Source organism: Astatotilapia calliptera, chromosome 17, assembly GCF_900246225.1.
Source record: "Astatotilapia calliptera chromosome 17, fAstCal1.2, whole genome shotgun sequence".
In the NCBI taxonomy this organism is placed as follows: Eukaryota; Metazoa; Chordata; class Actinopteri; order Cichliformes; family Cichlidae; genus Astatotilapia; species Astatotilapia calliptera.
The window spans coordinates 12,463,374-12,487,114 of record NC_039318.1 but is presented as its reverse complement, the minus strand read 5'-3'; the positions used below and the strand labels follow the sequence as shown (position 1 = coordinate 12,487,114).

Here is a 23,741-nt window from a genome sequence, read left to right as displayed (position 1 = left end):
TCATTCTAAGCCAAAGAATAGAAAATATGGTGAAGCATATCTTCCCTTTGGCTTCATCTGCACAAGTGCCGAGGTAGGTCTCCCCCGCAGAATTGGTTTTCCCTGTGTTGGGAGCAGCGCTGGGCTCTCCAAATCACGGACAAACAGTATCCCACATTCTTGATTTTTAGTTCACAAACACTTCTTGTAGTAACTAACTACTCCTGACATTTTGGCGATGTTAGCTCTTTATACAGTAAAGTTACTGGGGAAAGATTTTTCTTGTAATTGATGATTTGAACCAAAAATACTACTACTACTTCTTTTATTCTTGTTTTGATCCTTATTAACGACTTCTTGAACAGTAGTTTGGCGGGATGCATTTCTTAGGTCACGTGTCAGGTCTTTGCTAGATTTCTTCCCATTTCTGTCAGACATTACATTCAAATACTGTTCATCTGCTCAAAGTCTTTAAGGATGCACTGCACACCATGCCCTAATGTGCCAGGTTTTTAGCCAATAGCTATTTGAGTGATGGCACCTTTGGAGGGAAACTATTAGGAGGTGGCTCAAGACTTCTGCACAGTACCGTACGACACAAGCAGCAATAACTATCTGGCAGCACTGCTGCATATCAGGGCCTGGGATATAAACTGGAAATTAAATATAGAAAATAAACAGCCTATTCTCACAGTCAGCCACCCAAGTGACTCTGACATTCTTGTGTCTCACACCTCAAAAAAGTGATAAACCATGAATCTGTTATTTTCAAAGGAGTCCAGTCCTCAGGGAGTTTGGAGCCCTGTCAATATGTGAAGGACCAACAGTACATTAGGCAGGGTTGGTCATATGTAATGAGTATATAGATATGATCAGTCGCATAAATTCAATAACGTCATATTTGGATTCCACATTGGTAGAGCACAAATGATCCAAATTGACACTGCGTAACATTAAAACCATTTTTGTCCCTTTTCCTTTTTTTAAACCACACCAGTTAACACAGAAAAAGAATTTCATCTTTCAAACCTTTAAATAGGTGCACAGTTCTTTCCAAAGAGGGAATTAAAGTATTCAAACACAGGCGTTCTTAAAAGCACTTCAAACAAATTAGCTTATAAAATTAGACTCTTGCAAAGCCATTTTCTTTTGCCTCTTAGGTCACAGGAATTGTAAGTGAAAATGTCGCCTAATATGACCAAAACTACTGAAGTAGAAAGTAGCAGGTTTGTCTCAGATAACCCCAGTTCTATCTCTGTTTCTTCTGGCTTCACATAACCAGCTCTAAGAACACCCTACAGAGATCTTTAGACTGTTATTTTTTGCATCACTGACTGCCCACTCTGTGAATGACAATTTAAAGTTATTGCACTTATAATTAACACAATTTGCTGATGCTGAAAAGCCATATTTGCCCGTGTCAGCGTGATGCAGTGATTAGTGCTGTCAATAACAGCAAGACTAAAAGTTCGAACCTTTTGGCCGGCCTTTCTCTGACGAGTTTGAATAATAATAATTAAGGAAGAAGGACGGTATGACCTGCACAGAGCTTTCATCTCAACATCATCCACCGAGGCTGGAAGTACATGATAAGATATCGAGGCATCCTACATTCACAACGGAACATTGACGAGTTGCTCTAAACAACCCTTTTGAAGTGTTTTGCTTTGGTGTTCTTTGCATGAAGCAAATTTTCAAAAACAAAAAAAATGGTAGTGATTAACTTACTAACCTAGCAGGCAAAACACGTTACTCCATCCTGACGTCCGACGCTGGACGTTGGTATTACTGCAGGACAAAAGTGTTGTTTTGTTTACCTGTGTTGGGCCAAGACTACTTAGATAATCTATCAATGGGAGAAAAGTGAAGATATGAAGAGACATTTTGCAATGAGTTTTACAATGTAACACCAGAAAAATTTTGGTATTCTAATTAATTTGTCACATAAATTGTGTCATTACAAAAAGCTGATCTACAGCTGAAATGAGCCGACACAGACAGTCTGGGTTTCTGCGGAGAAGCAGGGACTGGGAGGCAGGGTTAGGAGAGGCGTGCTCACATGTTGGTGCCATAATCTCAAAGATTAGTGTACCCGGTGATTATTGTACCCGATAGCAGAGCAGAAGACCTCAGTACTGTTTTTGCCCACCAGGTGGGTGTGTCCCGGTAGCTCGGACATCAGATGAAAACTATAGATTGCTGTCAGTTTTAAAACTTGATAAATTCCCAAAATCACTTTGGTCTTTGGTTGATTACTGTTGGTGGCCTCTGCATTCATTCAGGCTTAAACGAACCCTTAGAAATGGATACACTGATAGATCTGAGAATAGAAATATTGGATGTTGTAGTCTGAAAGAGTTAAGACTCCTGACTGTTAATTAAACACACCCATCCAACAGATTAGTGGACCAATTACAATTTTAAAAAGGTAATCAGTAAGCTGTACTCAATTCCATCTTGACGGTTACTTTCCCCTGTAGGTGACTGTGCTTAACATGGGGTCAAAGCTTTTACTCCATCCATCCATAGACCCACCAGTTAACAGCTAATAGATGAACCAATAAGATAGGGCACAGCTCGTTGACCTTGATCTAAAGGACAACTGAACTCTCTTTCAGCATGGAGCAGAACATAGCAAACAGCTATGCATACACGCACACGCAGAGATTAAAAGATAAAGAATCTTTAATAAAACACAAACAGCCACAAATATACAAATGGACAATAAAAGAGCCCAAAAAAATATTGGGCACACACACACACACACACACACACACACACACACACACACACACACACACACACACACACACACACACACACACACACACACACACACACACCTCTCAGCTTTTGTCCACGAGTCAGTGAGTTTAATGTTTCTGGAGCGAGGAATCCAATCAGACTGTGGTCTAACATGTCAGGCACTGAGCCGCGGTGTGTATGCACATACGTGCACGCACACATACACACGATCTTGTCCACATACGTACATTTGTCTGATCACTTCAGTTCACCAGGTGCACTAGCAGTAAAGCAAGCTTAAGATCACAGATCAGCTCCTAACAACCAGAAATGGAGATAAAATATTTACTTCGCAGTGATGTGTAAAATGCTGCATTTAACTAAACTGCAGCTCTGCTGGAACAAAAAAAGAAGAAAACAGCAACACCTGAAAGCATTTTAACACTGAGCAGACTTAATGGGCCGTATAGAAGACAAGCAACATGATCATCTTCTCTATGGAATATCAATATGTATGGCTTATCTTTCACACGAGAGCGTCAATAAAAAAAACACATCCGTGTCAATTCAAGCATACCTTGTACCATCAGATACACGAGGGTAATTGTAAACAAACTGCCATCTATATTCATGAGGATTGATGCTAGGGGAGCAAAAAACAACAACAAAAAACCTCAAACAGCAGGATTTTTTTTTTTTGGCTTAATTATTCAATATTTATTAAAAAGTTAGAAAGTGCAGATGAAACTAAAACAAAGGCATTCTTATCCAACATCAGAAAAGCATTTTGATAGGTCCAAAATGTAATCTCTGCTTTGGACTTTGGACCGATGTTGCATGAACTGTCACTTTGCCTACAGTCTTCACTGCTGAAAACCTAACCTGCAAAAGCAGGAATCCCCCTCACCAAAACAAAGGCAAATGTCATATACTCAGGAAAAAAAAAAAGCAAATGCCCTTTTCAAAGAAACGGTGCTTTATAATAAAGGGACCGCAGAGGAGTGATGGTAATGCATCGCACACTATACTTACCATATTTGTACAAATGACACCAAGAGAGAGCAAAAGAGCTCTCCCTCCATCTCTCACTGACATATCTGACCTACTTTTACTGGAGCTCAGGAGAAAGTACAGTATTAAAAGTTAAAATCAGTGTGGAATTACATGACCTCTGTTTTTTTTGTTTTTTTTTTGGGGGGGGGGGGGGGGGGGGGGGGTTTGGCCCACCAATAAGAAAATTCACGAATTTCACAGTTTTCTTGCTCTCCACAACTTAAAAGCATTCAAGAAATATCTTCAAACATTGTGTGAGAACATTTCTGAGAACAGGTACCTAATGTACCATTTGCTGTGTGTCAGGGAACATTACCCTTGGAATCATTAAAACAGCAAACTGTCAGAGAAAGAACAAGCCAGAGGCGTCGACTTCCCAGCATCGCCCTGCAACAACATGGCTGCGTGTCACCGGCATTTTGAAACGTTAACCTGATGCCACTCTGAATCTAAACACTGAGAAGTAGACAGAGGGAGAGGCAGCTTTTGATCATAATTTTAAATTACGCAGTTTAATGTCTCCTTGCACTTTGAAATGAAAGCATAGTACAAATTAAGTAATTGGAGTTAAAAAAAGAAATCATGGAATGATATATTATAGACCAAAATGTATTCTAAATTTTTGACTCATCTTTCTCCAACAGAAATCAAATATTCTTCAGAAAGTTCTTCGCACAGTGGTTGCAGAAGTTTGCATAAATGTTCAGCACTTTAAGTCTAGAGTGTAAATGTTACACCCCTGGAAATGGGGGAAAGAATCATAAGAGTGCTTTTCAGTTGCTTCTCATGTAATAGTTTAATGCAATCAAAATTGAACATAAGTATTTTACATTCTGCACCGCTCAATGTGAGGGAAAGAGCTAATTAATAAACCAAAATAATAATAAACTGCTGACTATTTGTATGTTTCCTAGATACAGATATGTTTACTAGCTCCTGCCGTTAGGTACTATATAATTGCTGTTAAGCTAACTGAAGTTCGTTATGTCCAAGTATTCAAAACTATCATAAAATGCTGATGGTGTCCTGGGGCATCTCCTCCCCGATCTGGACCAGGATATCACTGAGCTCCTGGACAGTATGAAGTGCATCCCAATTGCTAAATTGAAAACCTTACCAAGTTTGAGTTTGACATAGCAAACCTGGCACTGACAAGTATTGATGTCCCATGCTGGAGGAGTTGAACTACCTGTGCAACCTCTGTAGGGTATCAGTAGTAGCATTGACCCTACTAGCGAAAAAACAGTCTGAAAAGATGAGGAGGGAAAGCTGCTATTAGCCTCCACCTAGTGTGTCTCATTGTTGCCCCTCTGGTGCATCTGTTGTTAATTTCATTAACACCAAAATAGCTGAATTAACAACCTCCCAATTCTACTTGACTGACCAGATCAATATTCCAGGAATTGACTTGATGGTACACTTTAATTAAAAAGTTTTCCTTTCAGCTTAAGATTTCTCCAGTAATTGGACAAAAATGTTACATGTTTAAATACAGCTATATTGAAAACAAACACAGAGGTTCTGTAGTGTAGTCAGACTAAGTTCCACGAGGAGACCCAAAACCAGGTGGTGTAATAATCCACCAAATCAAACATGCGGAGCTACCTGCTGTGGTGAATAAGGCAAGGCAAGGCAAGTTTATTTGTATAGCACAATTCAACAACAAGGTGATTCAAAGTGCTTTACAGAGACATTAGAAACAAGAACAAATAAAAAGCATGATTTAAAATTGATTAAAACAAGCAAATAAACTAACTAACTAATTAACAAACAAACAAACAAACAAACAACAGTATATAAAATCAAAACAGATAAAATCAGAACAGTAGATAAAATCAGTAGTTAAATGTAAGTTTTGAAATTTAAGCTTAAAGTGTGGATTTGGTGCTTTATTCAAATGCAGCTGAGAACAGGTGAGTCTTCAACCTGGATTTAAATAAACTGAGTGTTTCAGCTGATCTGAGGCTTTCTGGGAGTTTGTTCCAGATATAAGGAGCATAAAAGCTGAATGCAGCTTCTCCGTGTCTGGTTCTGACTCTGGGAACTGATAAAAGACCGGATCCAGATGACCTGAGGGATCTGGATGGTTCATACTGGGTCAGGAGGTCATTGATGTATTTTGGTCCTAAACCATTCAGAGCTTTATAGGCCAGCATCAGAACTTTAAAGTCTATCCTCTGACGGACAGGCAGCCAGTGTAAGGACCTCAGAGCTGGACTGATGTGGTCCACTTTTTTGGTCTTAGTGAGGACTCGAGCAGCAGAGTTCTGAATGAGCTGTAGTTGTCTGACTGATTTTTTAGGTAGACCTGTAAAGATGCTGTTACAGTAATCAAGCCTACTAAAGATGAATGCATGGACTAGTTTTTCCAGGTCCTGTTGAGACATCAGATCTTTTATCCTTGATATATTCTTGAGGTGATAGTAAGCTGACTTTGTTATTGTCTTAATGTGTTTTTCTAAGTTTAGGTCTGCATCCATCACTACACCCAAATTTCTCGCCTGGTTTGTGGTTTTTAGATGTATAGATTGAAGTTCTCTGGTGACCTGTAATCGTTTTTCTTTGGCGCCAAAGACTATTACCTCAGTTTTGTTTTTGTTTAGCTGGAGAAAATTGTGGCGCAACCAGTCATTGATTTCCTCAATGCATTTACCAAGAGCCTGTACAGGGCCTCGGTCTCCTGGTGACATTGTGATATATATTTGTGTGTCATCTGCATAGCTGTGATAGTTTATTTTGTTGTTGTTTATAATCTGTGCCAGTGGGAGCATGTAGATGTTAAACAGAAGGGGTCCCAAGATGGAACCTTGGGGAACTCCACATGTGATACTTGTCTGCTCAGATGTGAAGTTACCTATTGATACAAAGTATTTCTTGTTTTCTACGTATGTTTTGAACCAGTTTAGTACAGTTCCTGAAAGACCTGCCCAGTTCTCCAGTCGTTTGAGTAATATGTTGTGGTCAACTGTATCAAATGCTGCACTGAGATCCAGTAAAACTAGGACTGACATTTTTCCACTGTCTGTATTCAGACATATGTCATTAAACACTTTGGTCAGAGCAGTTTCAGTGCTGTGGTTCTGTCTAAAACCTGACTGGAAGGCATCGTAGCAATTATTCTGTTTTAAGAAGTAACTGAGCTGTTGAGAAACTGCTTTTTCAATGATCTTACTTAAAAACAAGAGATTTGAGATCGGCCTGTAGTTGTTCATTTGTGTCTTGTCAAGATTGTCCTTTTTCAGTATAGGTTTGATTACAGCAGATTTTAGTGATTCTGGAAACACACCTGATAATAAAGAAAAGTTGACGACCTGTAACAGGTCTGACTCTAAAGTCTTTGAGACCTTTTTGAAAAAACTTGTTGGCAGGACATCTAAACAGCAGGAGGAGGAGTTCAGTTGACCTAAGATGTCCTCCAGGTCTTTGCTGTTAATAGGTTGAAACTGTTTCATGGTGTTTAAACAGTTTTTTGGTGGACACAGTACATATCCTGGATCTGCTGTTGATGTACCAATTGCTTGTCTAATTTTTTGGATTTTTTCAGTGAAGAATTTGGCAAAGTCATTGCAGGCCATGGTCGAATGAAGTTCAGCTGCCACTGACACAGGAGGGTTTGTTAGCCTGTCAACTGTAGAAAATAAGACCCGAGCATTATGGCGGTTTTTAGTGATGATGTCAGAGAAGTAGGACCTCCTTGCATTCCTCAGTTGTAAATTATAATTGTGAAGTTTCTCTTTATAAATGTCATAATGAACCTGGAGGTTTGTTTTTCTCCATCTGCGCTCAGCTTTCCTACACTCTCTTTTTTCATTTTTCACCAGTGTGGAGTTTCTCCATGGAGACTTTTTCCTTCCAGAGATAACCTTCACCTTAATGGGAGCAATAGTGTCCATTACATTTAACATGTTAGCATTGAAGCTATTGATGAGCTCATTGACTGACCCTCTGGGCAGGTCAGGTTTTAATGGGAAGACCTGGTTAAAAATTGCACTACTGTGGAATAAGGAAGCTGACAGTGGCCTTCATGTTGACAACAAACACAAATGAGTCTAATTAAAACACAATCTGATCAATTCGTATCAAAATCAGTTCTATACCATTTAATACAGTGAAGCAACAAATGCAATCGATTTTTTTAAAATCACAAAATAAATGTAAGCATTCCAATTTTGGCTTCCTTGCTCTGCCTTTCAAAGCATTCAATCACCTGGGGTTAGACTGTCGTTGCTCAGAGTAAAAACATGTCAAACTAAGTGTGAAAAGCCAGTGAGAATAAAGCCTTGATGCAGCGTGGCAGCTGAGCCTGAGGAATCCGACTGAAATGGCAGCTTAGACGAAGAGAAAAATGGCACAAAACTTATTGAGACTCTGAAAGTCTCTAAGCAACCTGATTAGCATACTCTAGGGAAAGACTTCTCTTAACCACCTTCATGATGAGCTGGGACTATAGGGACTGTGCACACACACACTGAACACAAACGCAGCCCAACACGGCCGGTATACTGAATAGAACAGGATATTTCAACAGCTCAATCATTATGCCATCTGACAGCAGCTTAGAACTGAATATTAACAGCCTCACAAGCAATCACTGCAGACTGAAAATGTGTGTGTATGTCTGTATACAGCTCCTGTATGATGAATGTCCCGGTGGTCTAGATATACAGTACACATAGACGTCCATTTGCACAAAGAGCACTCTGGGCATGTAAGATTTCAGCCACTGAACGTTAAAACTGACATGCACGTTACTCCCTTCTCTTCCTCAGTGTTAACTCTTATCACTGTCGTCAAAGGAGCTTGCAAAGAAAAGCGTCTGGACTTCTTTAAGTTACTTGAAGACGTTTCACCTCTCATCCGAGAAGCTTCTTCAGTTTTAAGGTCAAATGGTGGAGAGTCCCAGATATAAACCTAGTGGGAGTAACCCCCCACAGAGGGACAAAAGGACCCCTGATGATCCTCTAATCGCCTGAGCCAAGGTGTGAAACTGGGTGTGGGTCCCAATCAGCCAAAGTTTCGGGTGAGTTCATTGTGAAACCTGGCCCCACCTTATCATGCGAATTCCTGAGATCAGATGGCCCAGGATGTGAGTGGGCGTTAAGGCGTCTGGGAAGGGATCTCAAAACTGGATTATAGATGGCAGAGAGTTGGTGTCGTAAATTATTCCTTCTCTCAGCTACATAGTGTGTAAGCCACATAGCCATGCTCGTCTGCTTGCCTGTCCGAAAATAATTGTATTATTATTGTCAGAAGATTGAATTTATTATAGGCTGGTCATTAATTGTGGTGCTTGACATGACAGCACAATGACCAAATTACAATTTTGGATGACTTGAATTATATGACTTTCATGGTGCTGGGTCTTTGACCCAGTATTTAGAGTTGTGGTTCTGGACTTGTTATTGGTTGATAGTTTATGTTCTAGCTCATGAATGTTATTTTCCAATGCCTCCTAGTTTGTTATTTATAAGTCTTGATTTCTGGTTTGTTTATGTTTGTTTCCCTTCGTGCCCAGTCTGTCTCTGTGTCCTGTCATCAATGTCCCCACGTTTGTGTACCTTTGATTATTCCTTCTCAGTGTCCGGTCTCTCTGGGCTCTGTCTCCATGAATATGTTTGGATATCCCCAGTATGTCGTGTCATAGTGGCCTTGCCCCGAGTCCCAGTTTTGAGGTCATGTCTCTGAATCTGAGTGTCTGTGTGTGTTACTTCTTGTTTTATTGTCTCCTCTCTCGTCTGTGTGATGTTCAGTTTTAGACGCTCTCAGAATTGCTGTAATGCAACATTGTGTAGCACTGGACGGGATCCTGGCTGAGAAAGGAGGATTGTGTGTCTTATTCAACACCACACGCTGCACCTACATGCCAGATAATGTACATTCTTTAAACATGGCTTCAGATTCTAAAGAGACTGTTGATCGGCGTTGGAGTTTTCCTGGTTTTATTTTATTTTTCTTTACTTGTGTTATTCCTTGTTTAAAAGCTGTAATTTCACAGATGTACCGAAACCGATGAAGATCATGAAGACTTCTTTTCCTATTTGTAAGATGAAGATGAAGTGCAACTAATGATGTCGTAACTAATAATGTGAAAGACAAGTAGTTACTTACTGATAACATGTACATTTCATTTTGTGATAAACAGGAGGGAATGTCAGAAGAAAATTGTATATAGTGTGATCAGCTACATGAAATGTATTCTCTTATTGATCACTAAGCAAATGTCTACGTGACTTTTGACATGTACTTTTGAGTGATAAACAACTAACAGCTACCTCTTTCTGTAAGAACATACAGATTTAGAAAAAGGGGAACCTGTACACACACACACGCACACACACACACACACGCACAGAAAAGTATAAATAAAGCACGCGGACAGTGATGAGACGCAGGTCGTGCGTCCATGACGGGCGATCGTGGCTCAAGAGTTGGGCGTTCGTCTTGTAATCGGAAGGTTGCCTGTTCGAGCCCCGGCTTTGACAGTCTCGGTCGTTGTGTCCTTGGGCAAGACACCCGTTGCCTACTGGTGGTGGTCAGAGGGCCCGGTGGCGCCAGTGTCCAGCAGCCTCGCCTCTGTCAGTGTGCCCCAGGGTGGCTGTGGCTACAATGTAGCTGCCATCACCAGTGTGTGAATGTGTGTGTGAATGGGTGGATGACTGGATATGTAAAGCGCTTTGGGGTCCTTAGGGACTAGTAAAAGCGCTATATAAATACAGGCAATTTACCATTTACCATGACTGCCCTCGCGAGTGAAAGACAACTGCAGTGTTTGTGTTTTCTAACTCAGGTGTCTCAAGCTGAAGAACTACGGGGTGATTTAAAGACATCCCCTGTCAGCTACCCTTGTCTCGTTAGTTATGATTCTCTTCAGCTGTGTTCCCCAGGTGTGTCCACTTCCCTTAATCACCCTCTTGTGTATATGTTGTCTGCATCGCTCTCTATTTGTTGACACATACTCTGTCATTGACGGTGACGTTTTCTAAATGTCAAGTTAGCTTGTTGTCAGTTAGTCAATTCATAGTATGCCCTGTTATTGCAGAGTTGTTTTTTTTGGGATTTTTTGCTTTTTTCCCCCCCATTAAAAAAGTCTGTAGTTAAGAGTTTAGTTTGCCAAGTCCACTCTGTTCACCTCATACCTGCTCACATGACAACCATTGACTTTACTTAGTGCCTGGTTTTAGTCTGACAAAAACTATTAAGTCATAACTGCTTTAATAATTTGAATGTGGCTCATTGTTGCTTTAAATTCTTTGCTAATGGCTTTTAGTAGAGCAAGACAATCACATAATGTGATTATGTATTAGCAAATTACTGACCACTGCGTTAGCAGCAGCCATTTAGGTGACAAATAAATCATTAAGTTAAAAATAAAAATAGCAATAGGGCTTTGAAAACATTTGCTTGCCTGGAAAGTGTGGTGGGTCCTTCAGCTGTCTAGAGCTCGCTGGGCAGGAAAAGCAGTAAAGTGAAAAGATCCTAGATCTGACTCGAGCTAAGCGGTGTTTGCACCTTGATCGATTTTCAGACAAACAGGCTTCACTGTCATCTCCAAGTAATACTGAGAGGGTGTGTGTGTGTTTGTGCTTGGCTGGAGTTGGGGGGTGAAAGAGGAATTGAGTAATGTTCTTAAAACCATCAATGGAAGAAAACAGTCTGCTCGAAACTGAAGTGCAACCGCCTCTGGGTGCCTAGTGAGCCTGTTTGTGTGCTGGCGCTCCATTACATTACACCTACGCGCACAGTGAGAGCAGTCAAAGGATTATAAATGAAGGAGAACATAATGGGAAGAAACTCTGAGACAACTGCTAACACTCTGTATCTATGCAGCCACCTCTTGTAGTGTAAATGTGGGTGAAGCAAGATTAAAGAGGGAAAAATGCATTACGACGACTAGACTTTTTTTTTTATGTCAGTGCACTCTTCTTCGTCTTCTTTGATCTGTTATCAAATAATGGAGTCCATGTTTTCTTCTATAGCTTCCTATAATAAAGAAGCTACATATTGCATGTGTGTAGATGCATAGGAAAAGGGGATGTGCAGGAATATGTTTTCATTTGTGTAGTTTTTATCTGTGTTTTTCATTAGGATACTTACTCTGTGCAGAAAGCACCTGAGCTTTCTGATAAACGTGTTTATTAAGATGTGCAACTTTTCCCCCCCACTTGCTTCTTTTTATTTTCCATCAGAAAAACACACATCTACAGTACACAATAATCTCTCCCTCTGCTCGGCTCCTCTCTGCCCTGCTATAAAACACCATCTAACATATCCCTGGGCATCCATTCGGCAGCAACTTGCTGTAATGTAACGCAGCAGCACTGGCTGATGTGAAAAGAGCAACAGGTCCTCGGGGCCTGCGGGAGCTTTCACACTACTGTCTTTCTCCCTTTCTGCAGATGAGGACAGAGAGGGGAACAACACACAGAGAAACAGTCTGCTGGAAATATCTGGAGCGAGTATTAGCACTGCAGAGAGATGAAACTAAAGCAAAGACAAAAAGAGGCATATGCACTGGGCATAGATAGAGATGCCTTCACTGACTGGAGACTATAAAACCATCACATTAGAGTGTGAAGAGGAGAACTAAAAACACCAAAGATGTTGTAATGCTATGTTTAAGTGGAAAACTTTAAGGTTCAAAAATAAAGCAAATGCAGATTTCCTCAAATGGCCAAAAGACAAAAACATGTTCAGGACCATGTTTTCCCAAGGAAAATGGGAAATAACTGCACTAATTTACTGAAATGTGTGCAAACATACATGGAATTCCATCACAAGGGAAAGGACTGGGTTTGTACAATTCTATTAAGCTTGAATTTTAAAAACAATTGGTATGACCACCTTTATTCTTCAACAAATCTCTTTGCGAAGCTTTCTTTAAGTAGTCTTCAGGAACAATTAAGCCTACATGAAGGACATATAAAGCTCTTTCTTGGATGATGGCTGCCTTTTTTGGTCCTCTCTGTCAAGATGATCCCACACTCCTTCAACAATGTTGAGGTCTCTGGGGAGGCCAGTCAATGACTGACAGTGTTTCATTGTGTTCTTATCCAGTTATGATTTTTATTGCATTGGCATTGCCTTCGGGATCATTGTTATACTAAAAAATAAAGATGTTGCCAATTGGACATTTCCATAAAGCACTGGTGGATCAAAACCTAATGGTACTTTCCTGCTGTCACAATTCCATCAAATTTGACAAGAGCGCCAACATCCCTGGCTAAAATGAAGCCCAAAACCATGACAGAGCATCCACCGTGTTTTACAGATGGCTAGAGGCACTCACTGTACCTCTATCCTGACCTCCTCTGCACATTTCGATGATTTGAGATAGGTTTTGATGAAACTTGAACAAGAAATCCTTGTTATAAGCAAGCACACAATGTCTTTGAGGTACATGAAATAAGACTAATCAGGATAGCCTACTTCTACATAGACTTGCTCCTTGACAATTTTAAATGACAAAAATACAGAACAATCAAGAATAAGAGTGTGACAGGCCCAACTGGACAAGCTTATCATTCCCAATAGACTAGGTGTGGGTTAGGGTGTCTGTATGAAAAGGCTTATGTTGGAGCTATGTAACTGTAATCTTTTTGTTTGTTTGTTTGTTTGAATACATACATTAGCATGAATGCAGCATTTTTATTGCTGTAAAGATAAAGTAGCCTGGCTCACTGTGATACAGTTGTGCTGCTTCTACGGAAGGGTTAGTACACTTAGAAGAAAGTAACAGAGAGGAAGAGGATGTGTCAAGCAAGATGGATTTAAAAAAAGATCTTTTACAAAAATCGACTTTCTACTTTCTCCAGGTAGAAACGACAGAAGCACATTCAGTCACTCAACTGATATGGTGAAGAATTCAAAATGTCAGTTTATTGTTGTACGAGGAAATTAGGACCAGTGTGTAAGATTGAACTGCCTCTATTAGCATAAATATCATATGTTATTCATAATTCTGTTTTCATTTGGGTATTGTTGACTACACATGGTATATGAATCATGTTATTGTTAGGTCGGAATGAGCCCCTTGTATCTAGAGCTCTAGAGAACAGCTCAATGTATTAAAATTATAAGTTGAGGTAGCAAAGGACACTTTTCTGGCATTTGTTGGTTGAATTCTTCACCTAATAAAACAGAAATTGGAAAAAAGGGAGTTCATCCATCTTGAAAATACTCTATCAGTGTTGAAAAAACCCCAAAACGTTTTAGCATCTGCACACTATGAAGCATGCAAACACATAGCTTGCAGCAGATGTGTGCCTAAACACATGCAATTTCACATTAACATAAATTAAAGGCTTATAAACTTTCTTCAGAGGCCTCCTCTTAATGTAACAGATATCCTCTCTTCCTGGACCCATGTTTTATTCAACATTTGGATATGCTCAATTAGCGGCCCAAATGAACATTAGCTGTACAACTGTAGCTGCTGACGGAGGGCGGGAAAGAGAGATGGGAGATCAAAGGTGCAGGAGGTGGTGACGGCAGCAGTAAGGATAGGGGATAGGGCTGTGTGATATGACCAAAATCTCATATCCCGATATAAGACATCTATCGTCTGATAACGATATAAATCACAAAAATGTAACATTTTCTGTAAATTCTGTTGCGTTAAGTGTTTCCAGCTGCGCGTCATGTAGCTGGAGTCGAGTGTTTTAACCGATGCATGAAACGATACATTTTTAGACATAGGTTGTAATGGCGTGAGTATTTATCACACGGCGTGCTGCGGGGAAAAGCCTGTTCTAACGTTTGAGTCTAAGGTTTATTTTTTAGCACCTGGCGGCTCTTTTTTGCTTCTCATCCGTAAACACTCTGCATCTTACACGTGATTTAGTTTATTTTGAAGTCTCAACAGGATCTTGAGCTTTATTGTGAAAGGTTTATGTGGAACATAAACAAGCGGACACACGATGGTTTTACCGTCGTTGTTGCTAACGACAACGCATAAAAACAAATGTTTGTTTGTCTGTAGTCTGGTTAAATTGAATATAAGAGAAAGAGAGAACTTTAAGAAATAAATATAGCCACTACAGTGACCATCAAAACGATGAAAAAAATATTACCGTAAACGGTTTATTTTACGACATCACGAAACAAACGATTGCGTAAAATGAAATGATAGACGTTTTTATATCGTCATCCGATATATATCGTTATATCGAACAGCCCTAATAGGGGATGGATGAAAGTAACAGATTTCAAAAAGGAACTATGTTTTCAGACACACCATCGATGAACTAATTTGTGTTTGTGGGTGGTATAGCGCTCTCTCTCTCTGTGCAGCCATTTCTATAGTTTTACCAAAGATCTTGATGAGTACGCTCCCACAAGCATAACATTGTAAGAAAGTCAGGCAGGGCTATTGGTCCGTTATTCTGCTTCCAAATGTTTATCACGTAACTGAACTTCATTGTTTGTGTGGCAAACACTCATTTGATGTTCCAGCTGTGTCTGGTACATCAATTAAAGATTATTTTTCCAAGAACAACAAATGGAAGAGCGGGAAAAAATTAGGTTACCAGATACCCAAAGGGAGTGCTGGTCTCATTAGTCTTTGCAAATGTTTTATCTTTATCTGTTTAAAGGACGAGAAGGAGGTGGGCTGACACATGCATATACTTTTATATTTTTTCTTGTGCTGCAGCACCAGTGACAGTATTGAGATACTCGCTTAGTAATAGGTAAATAATGACACCAACAACGCATCGCTTTCCCCCCTCTCATACCTGTGTGCATTCAAGGTGCAGATATAAATAAAGTTCACTGTACTTAATAGCATCTAGCCAGCGCTACAAACGAAGAGTGCACAGAAATGGACTAGTACTTCTTTTCTTTTCTTTTTTGTGGTTGGTAATTTTAAATGTAGCTCCACAAACATCAAACACACAAACTGTTTCTGTGAAATCTTTCACAAAATGTGTCTGCTACATGAATGAACAGTTAGTGCATTTCCCAGGGAGGGAAAAAAACCTAAATGCATGATGGAAAAAGATGTAAGAAAGAGAGAGGGCAGATGAGAGATCATTTTAATATAACTGCTCTGCAGATGAAATTTAAATCTTATATGTAATGTCCTAATTCATTTTAGAGTTTTTAAATCAACAAACTGTGAGTATACCAATTTTGTTTTATTCCCAGTTTTCATGAAACTACTGTGCAGTTTAGTCTAGTCTAAACTGGTTAGTTTGTTGTGAACATTACAGTGATGTTGCACTGCTGTAGAGCGGCTGTGGTGTTCATGGTTAAAGTTAGTTAACATCAAATTAAATTCACTTGCTCAATTCTACATTTCATACAAGCTTTATTAGGTTTAGAAAAATCAGCTATCGAGTCATTTGCTTATATCTTACTGAATTTAACTGACTAAATCTCCCAAGAGCAGTGATTTTCTGAGAAGCAGTGCTGGTCACAGCCTGCACACAAAGAAATCCCTTCTGTCGCTCACAAAACAAGTTACTGTGTGAAGCATTTCTAAGCGATACTTTTCCCCACATTACACTACTACGCTCCATCTTAGGGTTCTCCCACCTGCCAAATCCCACTTCGACCCCTGCATGGACTACAGCAGCATTAAGCTACGGTAACATTATATTATATAATATATATCTTCTGTAAAGTCTACTCAGACAGAAACCCTCTTCAGAGATGTTATATGACTTGCCCCATAAACACACAAGGGTGTGTGTATGTGTGCGTGTGTGTTATAGGGGCAAATGCAAACTTCAATCTTGTGCCACACTGAAAGTGACACATGAGTATTGCTAGATATGACCTGCAAATATTTCCATCACAGATTTCATGACAAAGTAATGAGAGTGCTTATTTAGACATGAAACCGATATGATCGCATGTCCTCAGATTAATGGAAAGGAGTGTTTGTAGAGGAGGTGTATTCAGGAACATGCATTCCCACGATGATGCACACAGACTCAGAATGTAGAAACAGTACCTGTTTTGCTGCTACTACCACACTGTGATTAAAGTGACAGAGTAAGCTGAGGAGTCTTTGTGACTACAGCTCTTTTAATACTTTAACCAACAATGAATCCTCTTTTGTGACTTCCCACATAATATGATGAAGAGCTGACATTTTCTATTAAAAAAATAAAAATAAAATGTCAAATCTCGGCAGACCTGCAAGTAAACTGTACCTTCAGAGGCTGGTGGAGGTGTAAAACTGCAAGGTGGTGCTTTTAAACGCTGTAATGTTCTTAATTTGTGTTCCTCCACTTATTGAATTTGTTATCTGCATCTGTAATAAGGCGATATCTGCACTCTGTGTTTAACTGATGGATATGAAATTTGAATTTCAGATACTCTGAATGGTTTTGTGAAATTTTGTGTTTTGGAAAAAGAGTTAAGTTTTCATGAAAATAAAGACTAGCGTTAATGGATCCATTGTGCTGTTGGGCTTTAAGTCAGCTTTAATGTGTGATCTCTAAATGTCCGGTCAACTTTTTAATATTCATCAAAGGCTGATCTCTGCAGCAGAACGCCTATAACACCCACCTATATAATCAAACCACTTCAGACAGTAAATCAATTACCATCAAGGGCCCTATGAATTTCTTTTTTTTTTTTTTTTCCCCCCACAGGCGCATTAACCACTTTATTTTCTACTGAAAAAGGTGATGAAGAGTTGGCCAGGCCAGGCAGATGAAAGGCAATGGAAGACTATCAATACACAGAAATACAGTGGAAAATTACAGGTGCTAAGTAAGCATGGGAAGAAAACTTATACACGAGATACAGACGGTATGTGAACAGTGCAGCTTGGGTTACATGACTAAATCAACAGTGCCTGCTGTTTTCATTAGGTCATGGTCATAGACGCCCTATAGAGATCTCCGTGTGCTACCGTCAACCTAAAGCGCACACACAAAATAAAAACAGATGAACTGGGACAAACACAAAAAAGACTAGAAGGAAGGTGTGGGAAAGAAGATGAGTTAGGACATCCTGCTAACCATGAGAAAAACAAACAAACCCCAAACAGTTATCACAACTTCTAAAATGTGGAAAAATTGTAACAAATTCCAGATTTCATGTGTTTTACACTAAGAAAATTCTGGATTAGCACGCAGCTGATGTGTGAAAGCTTTTTTTTCTCCATATAGACAATAGAGAGGTGGGAATCAGCAGACGGCCCACAATATGGTATTTTCACAATACTTCACTCATGATGCGATATTGTTACGATTTTTAACATTTTGCAATATGCTGCGCAATAACAAATCAGAGTTTATCACCTTATGATGCAATCTGTTTCTCATAAAACAACAGTTAAGTGTGATAAAGACAAGAATTCACATTTAAATTCACACTTGCTGTAAGGCGACCCTGCAGTCCCTCTTGTTCACAAAATTCACAGAGTACTTGAATTTATGTAATAAAGCATCAATATTTGGGTCTCTATATCAATAAAATATCGGCATGCAAAGTATCACTATACTATGCTATATCGATTTTTTTGTGGATGGCAATTAACGTGAATTATTACACTGAACAAAAACGAAGATGCGCACAGAACACAAAGAAATCAAAGAGGAGAGTTCGCAGAAGAGACTTTAAGGAGAAAGAGATTCATGCTGGTGCAAACCACAGGATCCCTCTGTGGAAGCAAACAATAGCTGCAAACCGATACTTTTAACTGTGATGAAGAGGCATGTGATGCACTCGCAGTGTGCAGATGCCCCCGTGACTTATGTGGTGAGACAATATCCATGGTTTGAAGGCAGCATGTTACAGCTAACAGCAACACTGTATTAATTATAATACATGAGGAGGCATTTGTAGAGTTTTGTTGACTGCCAAATTGGGGAGTCTGCACATCTTTGCGCCTCATCTTCAGCATGAGAATATATGAATGTCAAAGTTTCTGAAGGACAATGCCAGCATTATGGGAATAATCTGAAATGCATAATCTTGTAGTTTCCTAGTGAGGACACTTGGTACATACTCTCTCTGCTTTAGGCCCCTGCATACAAAAACTGGTCTAAAATGACCCCACTTTGTCTCCATTAAAACATAATGACTGTGACAGTAAAAAAGCCATTTTTCATTTGGACAAAGGCACCAACATTATATTAGAGATATTAGAGAAATTCAGAACATAAAGGGCAAACTGTACATGCAATCTATATTCTTCAAAAAAATATGCTGTGGGTGCATGTGTTTGTTTCAGGTTTAAAATCAATAATGCTGCAGGCCAGATGTTTATGCTGATGAAAATCAATACCCCTTTTTCCTACAGCTTTGATATCAGCTGGGAGGATGTATGCTACAAAGTGTGACAGCAGTCAATGTATGCGTAATTACTAAAAACATGTGAGGGCATTGCTGATCAAACAAGTGTGTGCTTTCTGAAGAGACAGACTTGGGCTTGATTTCCATCATGACTGTAAAGTAGATGACAAGAAATTTAGCAGTCAATTCCAAAAGCGTTAGGATGCTTTGAAGTAACGATGGGCAGAGGTTCAACAATCTGCAAAAAAAAGTGCATTTACAAATTGTGGAACGATTTCAGAATAATGTTCCTCAACATAAAATTTCAAAGACTTTGGGTGTCTTATCATTTACGCTTTATAATATAAAGGCTGAAAGTCAATATTGGATGCCTGTGATCTCTAGCACTGCGTTAACAACAGGCATGATTCTGTCATGGAAAGTGCATGGACTCAGTGCCATTCACAAATGCAGGTTAAAGCTCTATCAGACAAAGAAGGTGCAAGCATGAGATGAAAGCATGCATAAATGCTACCATCTTTGCTGAGTAACATCTGAATTAAAATGAACTATGGTAAAATGACTAAAGATGGCTAAAAGATGGACGCCGCACAATCTGGACTAAAGAGGAGAGGGACAGTCGGGCTTGTTATCAGCCCTACAGTTTTGGCAGATTACACATCTGGAAAGGAACCATGAATACAGGTATACATACAGGTTTTAGAGCAACATATGTTTCCATCAAGATGATGTCTTTTTCACGACACTATACTAAACTGCATCCTGTGTCTATTGCAACATCTGGATGCTCCACTGGCCTAAGTGTAGTCCAGACTTTCACCGACTGAAAACATTGGGAGCATTGCAAAAAGAAAAACATCACAAGAAAGATTCAGGACTGTTGAGCAGCCAGAATCTTATATGAGACAAGATAGAGACAGTCATTTTCTTCCACCAGTCCAGCAGCTGCTCTCCTCAGTTCCCAGATGTTTACAGACAGTTGTTAAAAGAACAGCAGATGCTACACAGTGGAAACCACGGCCCTGCCCCAACTTTTTTGAGACATCAAAGTCAAAAAGAGACAATATTTTTCTTAGAATGGTGCATTTGATGTGTTCTATTATAAGTAAAATAACTGCATTCAGTTTATATTTATGTTTTACACAGTGTCCCCACTTTTATGGAATTGGGGTTACACGTTACATTATTCCCAACTGGAATACAACAGACTGACTGCACTGTAACATGAAAAGTGTGCCGCGTGTTTAACTATGTGATTCTTCCTTCACCATTTCCACCACAAACTTACCCGCGGCGCACTGCTCCTCATCTGCCCCGTTCTCGCAGTCCCTCTCTCCGTCGCATCGCCATGACAATGAAACACATTTGCTGGCAGCCCCTCCGCAATCAAACTTCTCTGGAGGACAGGTCTGTCGGCCTGTGGTTGCAGGGCAAGGGTGAAAGACAGCAAAGGAGAAAAGGCGGAGGGTGGGGGATGGGAAGAAGAGGAATGAGTGGAAGAAAATTGGCGTAAAAAGGGGGGAGAGAATGAAGTCAGGGAGAGTAAGATGGGACAAGAAAGGGAAGGAGGCAAAAAGATGGAGAGAGAAAAGAGAGCCAGTCAATGAAGCAGTTTGATAACTTAGTTATCTTCTCTCTCAAATCGATCCCTCTTCAAAAGGTCTGCAATTAAATTAGAGACACAGCTACAGTGGAACAAAGGAGTGGGAACACTGTCACACAAGACACAGAGCTGGGGGAAAAACAATGTAGACAAACAAACAAATAAAGAAACAGAAGGAAGCCAAACAAGAAAAAAGTGCCCAAGTCTGTGTGTGAACAACTGTTTCAACCAGGGATCATTTTTCCATGAATATTTAGCCTTAAGAGCTAGATAACAATGTGCCAATATAAATGTTAAAAAGCCCAAGTCAAGACCCCACAGCTCATTTCCAAATTATTTATAAATGGAGCTACTCAACATCTTTCCAAAATGCGCCTAATTCACCTCTTAGCTTAAACTCGGACACATATCGCAACAAACTGCTGTGAAAAAGGACACTTGGTGTATAGAATACTATATTGGTTGTTATTTTGAGTGTAAATCAGAGAAAGCAAAAGAAGTGGAAAGCTGCACATCGCAGACGGTGAAACACACTCCTTTACACACTGTGTGTGACTGAGAAAGTAGTCCCTCTAGATAAAAGCCTATTACAGTAGTCAAGGCCATTGTTCCTGCGTGTGTAACCCATGAGGTTGCTAGAGGGAGGAGGAGGGAAACACTCCGTTCTAATACATCAAATTTACACAGCCCACAGTCCCTGCAGCAAATCCCCGTGCCTTTTTCCGGCAACCCACTATACACCCTCACCCTGCCTCATTTTCCCCTCACCTCTCTCTTTAATGTCTCTCACTCCCACTCTAACGCCACAGAGACTCGAGCCCCAGATTACATTACAGCACTGTGTCAAACTCAACTCCATCAATTACACACATCTGACCACCAGCATGCTCGCTGGCAACAAGCCTATGTTTGTTGCAGCCGCAGATCAATAGTACCTATGGGATTCGCCCATTCCGGCTTCACTCTCCATTTTATTCTTCTCACATTCCTCCTCCTTGTTTTGATTTTTTTTAAACAACACTCTGATATTCAAACACTGCCCCTGGTGGTGGGACGTTGGGACTAGTTTAGCCAAGAGCGACTGCAAGAATCCTCTCCAGCTGTGCACTTTTGGTTGATGTGATCACCTTTGAAGTCATCCACTTGAATTTTCAGTCTTCTCTAAAACTGGGTTTAAGGTTAGACTTGGGCCCTGGTGTCGGGCTGGATCTTTTGGGTGACCACTTTCCTCTCACCTCCATCTTTCTTCCTCTCACTGAATATCGAGCTCTTGCGCGAGCATCTTTTCAAACCGTCATCCCCTAAATGAGGTTTCTCCTTCCCTTTAAAGAAATAAAAAGCCTCCTGCAAATCCGCTTTAAAAGACCCAACGAGTAAGCGCCATATCAGCGCAGTGTAGCTATTACTGCCAAAAGGGACTGAATGGTCTGCGTGTACAATAAGAGCGCGTGCGGGTGAGTGCACGTGCCCATGTTCTTGTGCCTTTGATGCAAAGAACGCAGCTCTTCTGGATGATGTGAAGGTGTGAATGTGATGTGGGTTATGTGGAGGTGTCTTAATATGTGAATTGTCTCAGCAATCTAAATGTGGGCCTCAGAGATCTGGTACTATACAGACAATAGTGTTCCTGGCCTCCACATTATCTGGCTTTTCTAAGAGAGTGTGTGTGTATATTAGTGTGTGTGTGTGTGTGGCAGTGTAATACTACTGTGGGAGACTTCGTCAGTTTCATACAAAGCCTAACATGGAAACATCACCTAAGGGCTTCAGTCCACCAAGTGTCTGACTGACAGTTGGGTTAAAAGGATGTAATTTGTCTGACTGACCATTTCTGGCCCCTGAGAGCCAGAATGGTCGACTCACGGATAAACTGCCAATCACGAGGCTGAATACAGATGAGCAAGGGGAAAAAAAAAAAAAAAAAGAGCTAACACTGATTATGACAAAACGAATTAGAGGATTCTCACCCCAAGGGTAATCATTTTCCATAAATACAAAGAAGTACGATTCCTGCTGATGTACAATCAAACAGTAACCTATAACTATTAAAAAGTCAATTCTTCTGCTCTCTATTAGAATTTGATAGACCATAATAACAGTTTCATCCCCACCAATAGCTTCTACATAAGGTCTCTCTATTTGCTGCCTCAGTTACTGTGCAGCCCATTCCCAGACAAAATTGGGTTGTGCAAGCTAAGAAATCTGTTTTTACGCTGCATGCGGAAGCAACAGGAGTTTGTGTGGACCAAGCTGAAGCGGGTAGCACATGGAGCAATTGGCATGATCAACATCGGTCGCCGTGCCTGTACAGGCCAAAATAAGAAAAACAAAAACATGCCTGCTCTATCAAGTCTGCATCTCAGGAACAATCTGATCAGCATGTAATCAAAAGGAAAACAAACATCGTATCATGTATTTTTTAATCTAGGGTGTATTTTTGTTTTTTCCTTTGCCAGTCCAGATGGTGTTGATAATGAAGTCACAGTTAAAGTTGCTTTCCCCAGTCTTTCAAAAATTGGTGCTGAGAGCAAATTTGCCCTCTGTCTATCTCTCCTTGTTCCTTCTCTCACTAAATGCTGACAAGGTGGACAAAAGTGGTAAAGCAGGCACTAAAGAGAACTGCAGGACTTCCTGAGGGAGAGATACTGCAGACTCTGATCGTGTTACATGCAGAGTGCAATATCTGACTCCTGCTCCCACCTTCTCAGGAAAAAGATGTACACAAGTCCATAAAAGCATCCTAATGCAAATAAAGACGCACGTAACTCTAAACTACAAATGCAGTGTTTGTGGAGACCGCATGTACACCAAAACAGCTGTGAATCATCGCCTCAGCTGCCAGTCAAAGGCATGTAAGTGAATTCACCTTTGTACTGAATGAATATTTCAAGAGCTGTGAAACTGCTGTGGCACAGATATAAACACTTGGCCGTTAGAGCAAATAATAGGCGAGGCACTGATACTAGCCATGCTCCAGTGGAGCTGCTTGGTGATGAGCAGTAAGACACTGAGGGCTCAATACAGCAGCTCCCTGGTGGGTGTAGGCATTATCGAATAAGTGTAAAAACGGGTTGGGAAACAAGCATGTACTCTTAGTGAATATAACAGG

General features: G+C 40.2%; 1 protein-coding gene across 5 annotated transcripts in view; it reads right to left on the bottom strand.

Moving 5' to 3' along the window:
- The window catches only part of lrp8 (low density lipoprotein receptor-related protein 8, apolipoprotein e receptor), a 169,498-nt gene that overhangs the window by 49,011 nt on the left and 96,746 nt on the right, over window positions 1-23,741 (bottom strand). For all 5 annotated transcript variants that reach the window (XM_026146703.1, XM_026146706.1, XM_026146704.1 and 2 more), the window contains exon 4: window positions 20,318-20,446. In XM_026146703.1, the coding sequence (XP_026002488.1) occupies window positions 20,318-20,446 (129 nt within the window). The remainder of the gene's footprint in view (window positions 1-20,317; window positions 20,447-23,741) is intronic.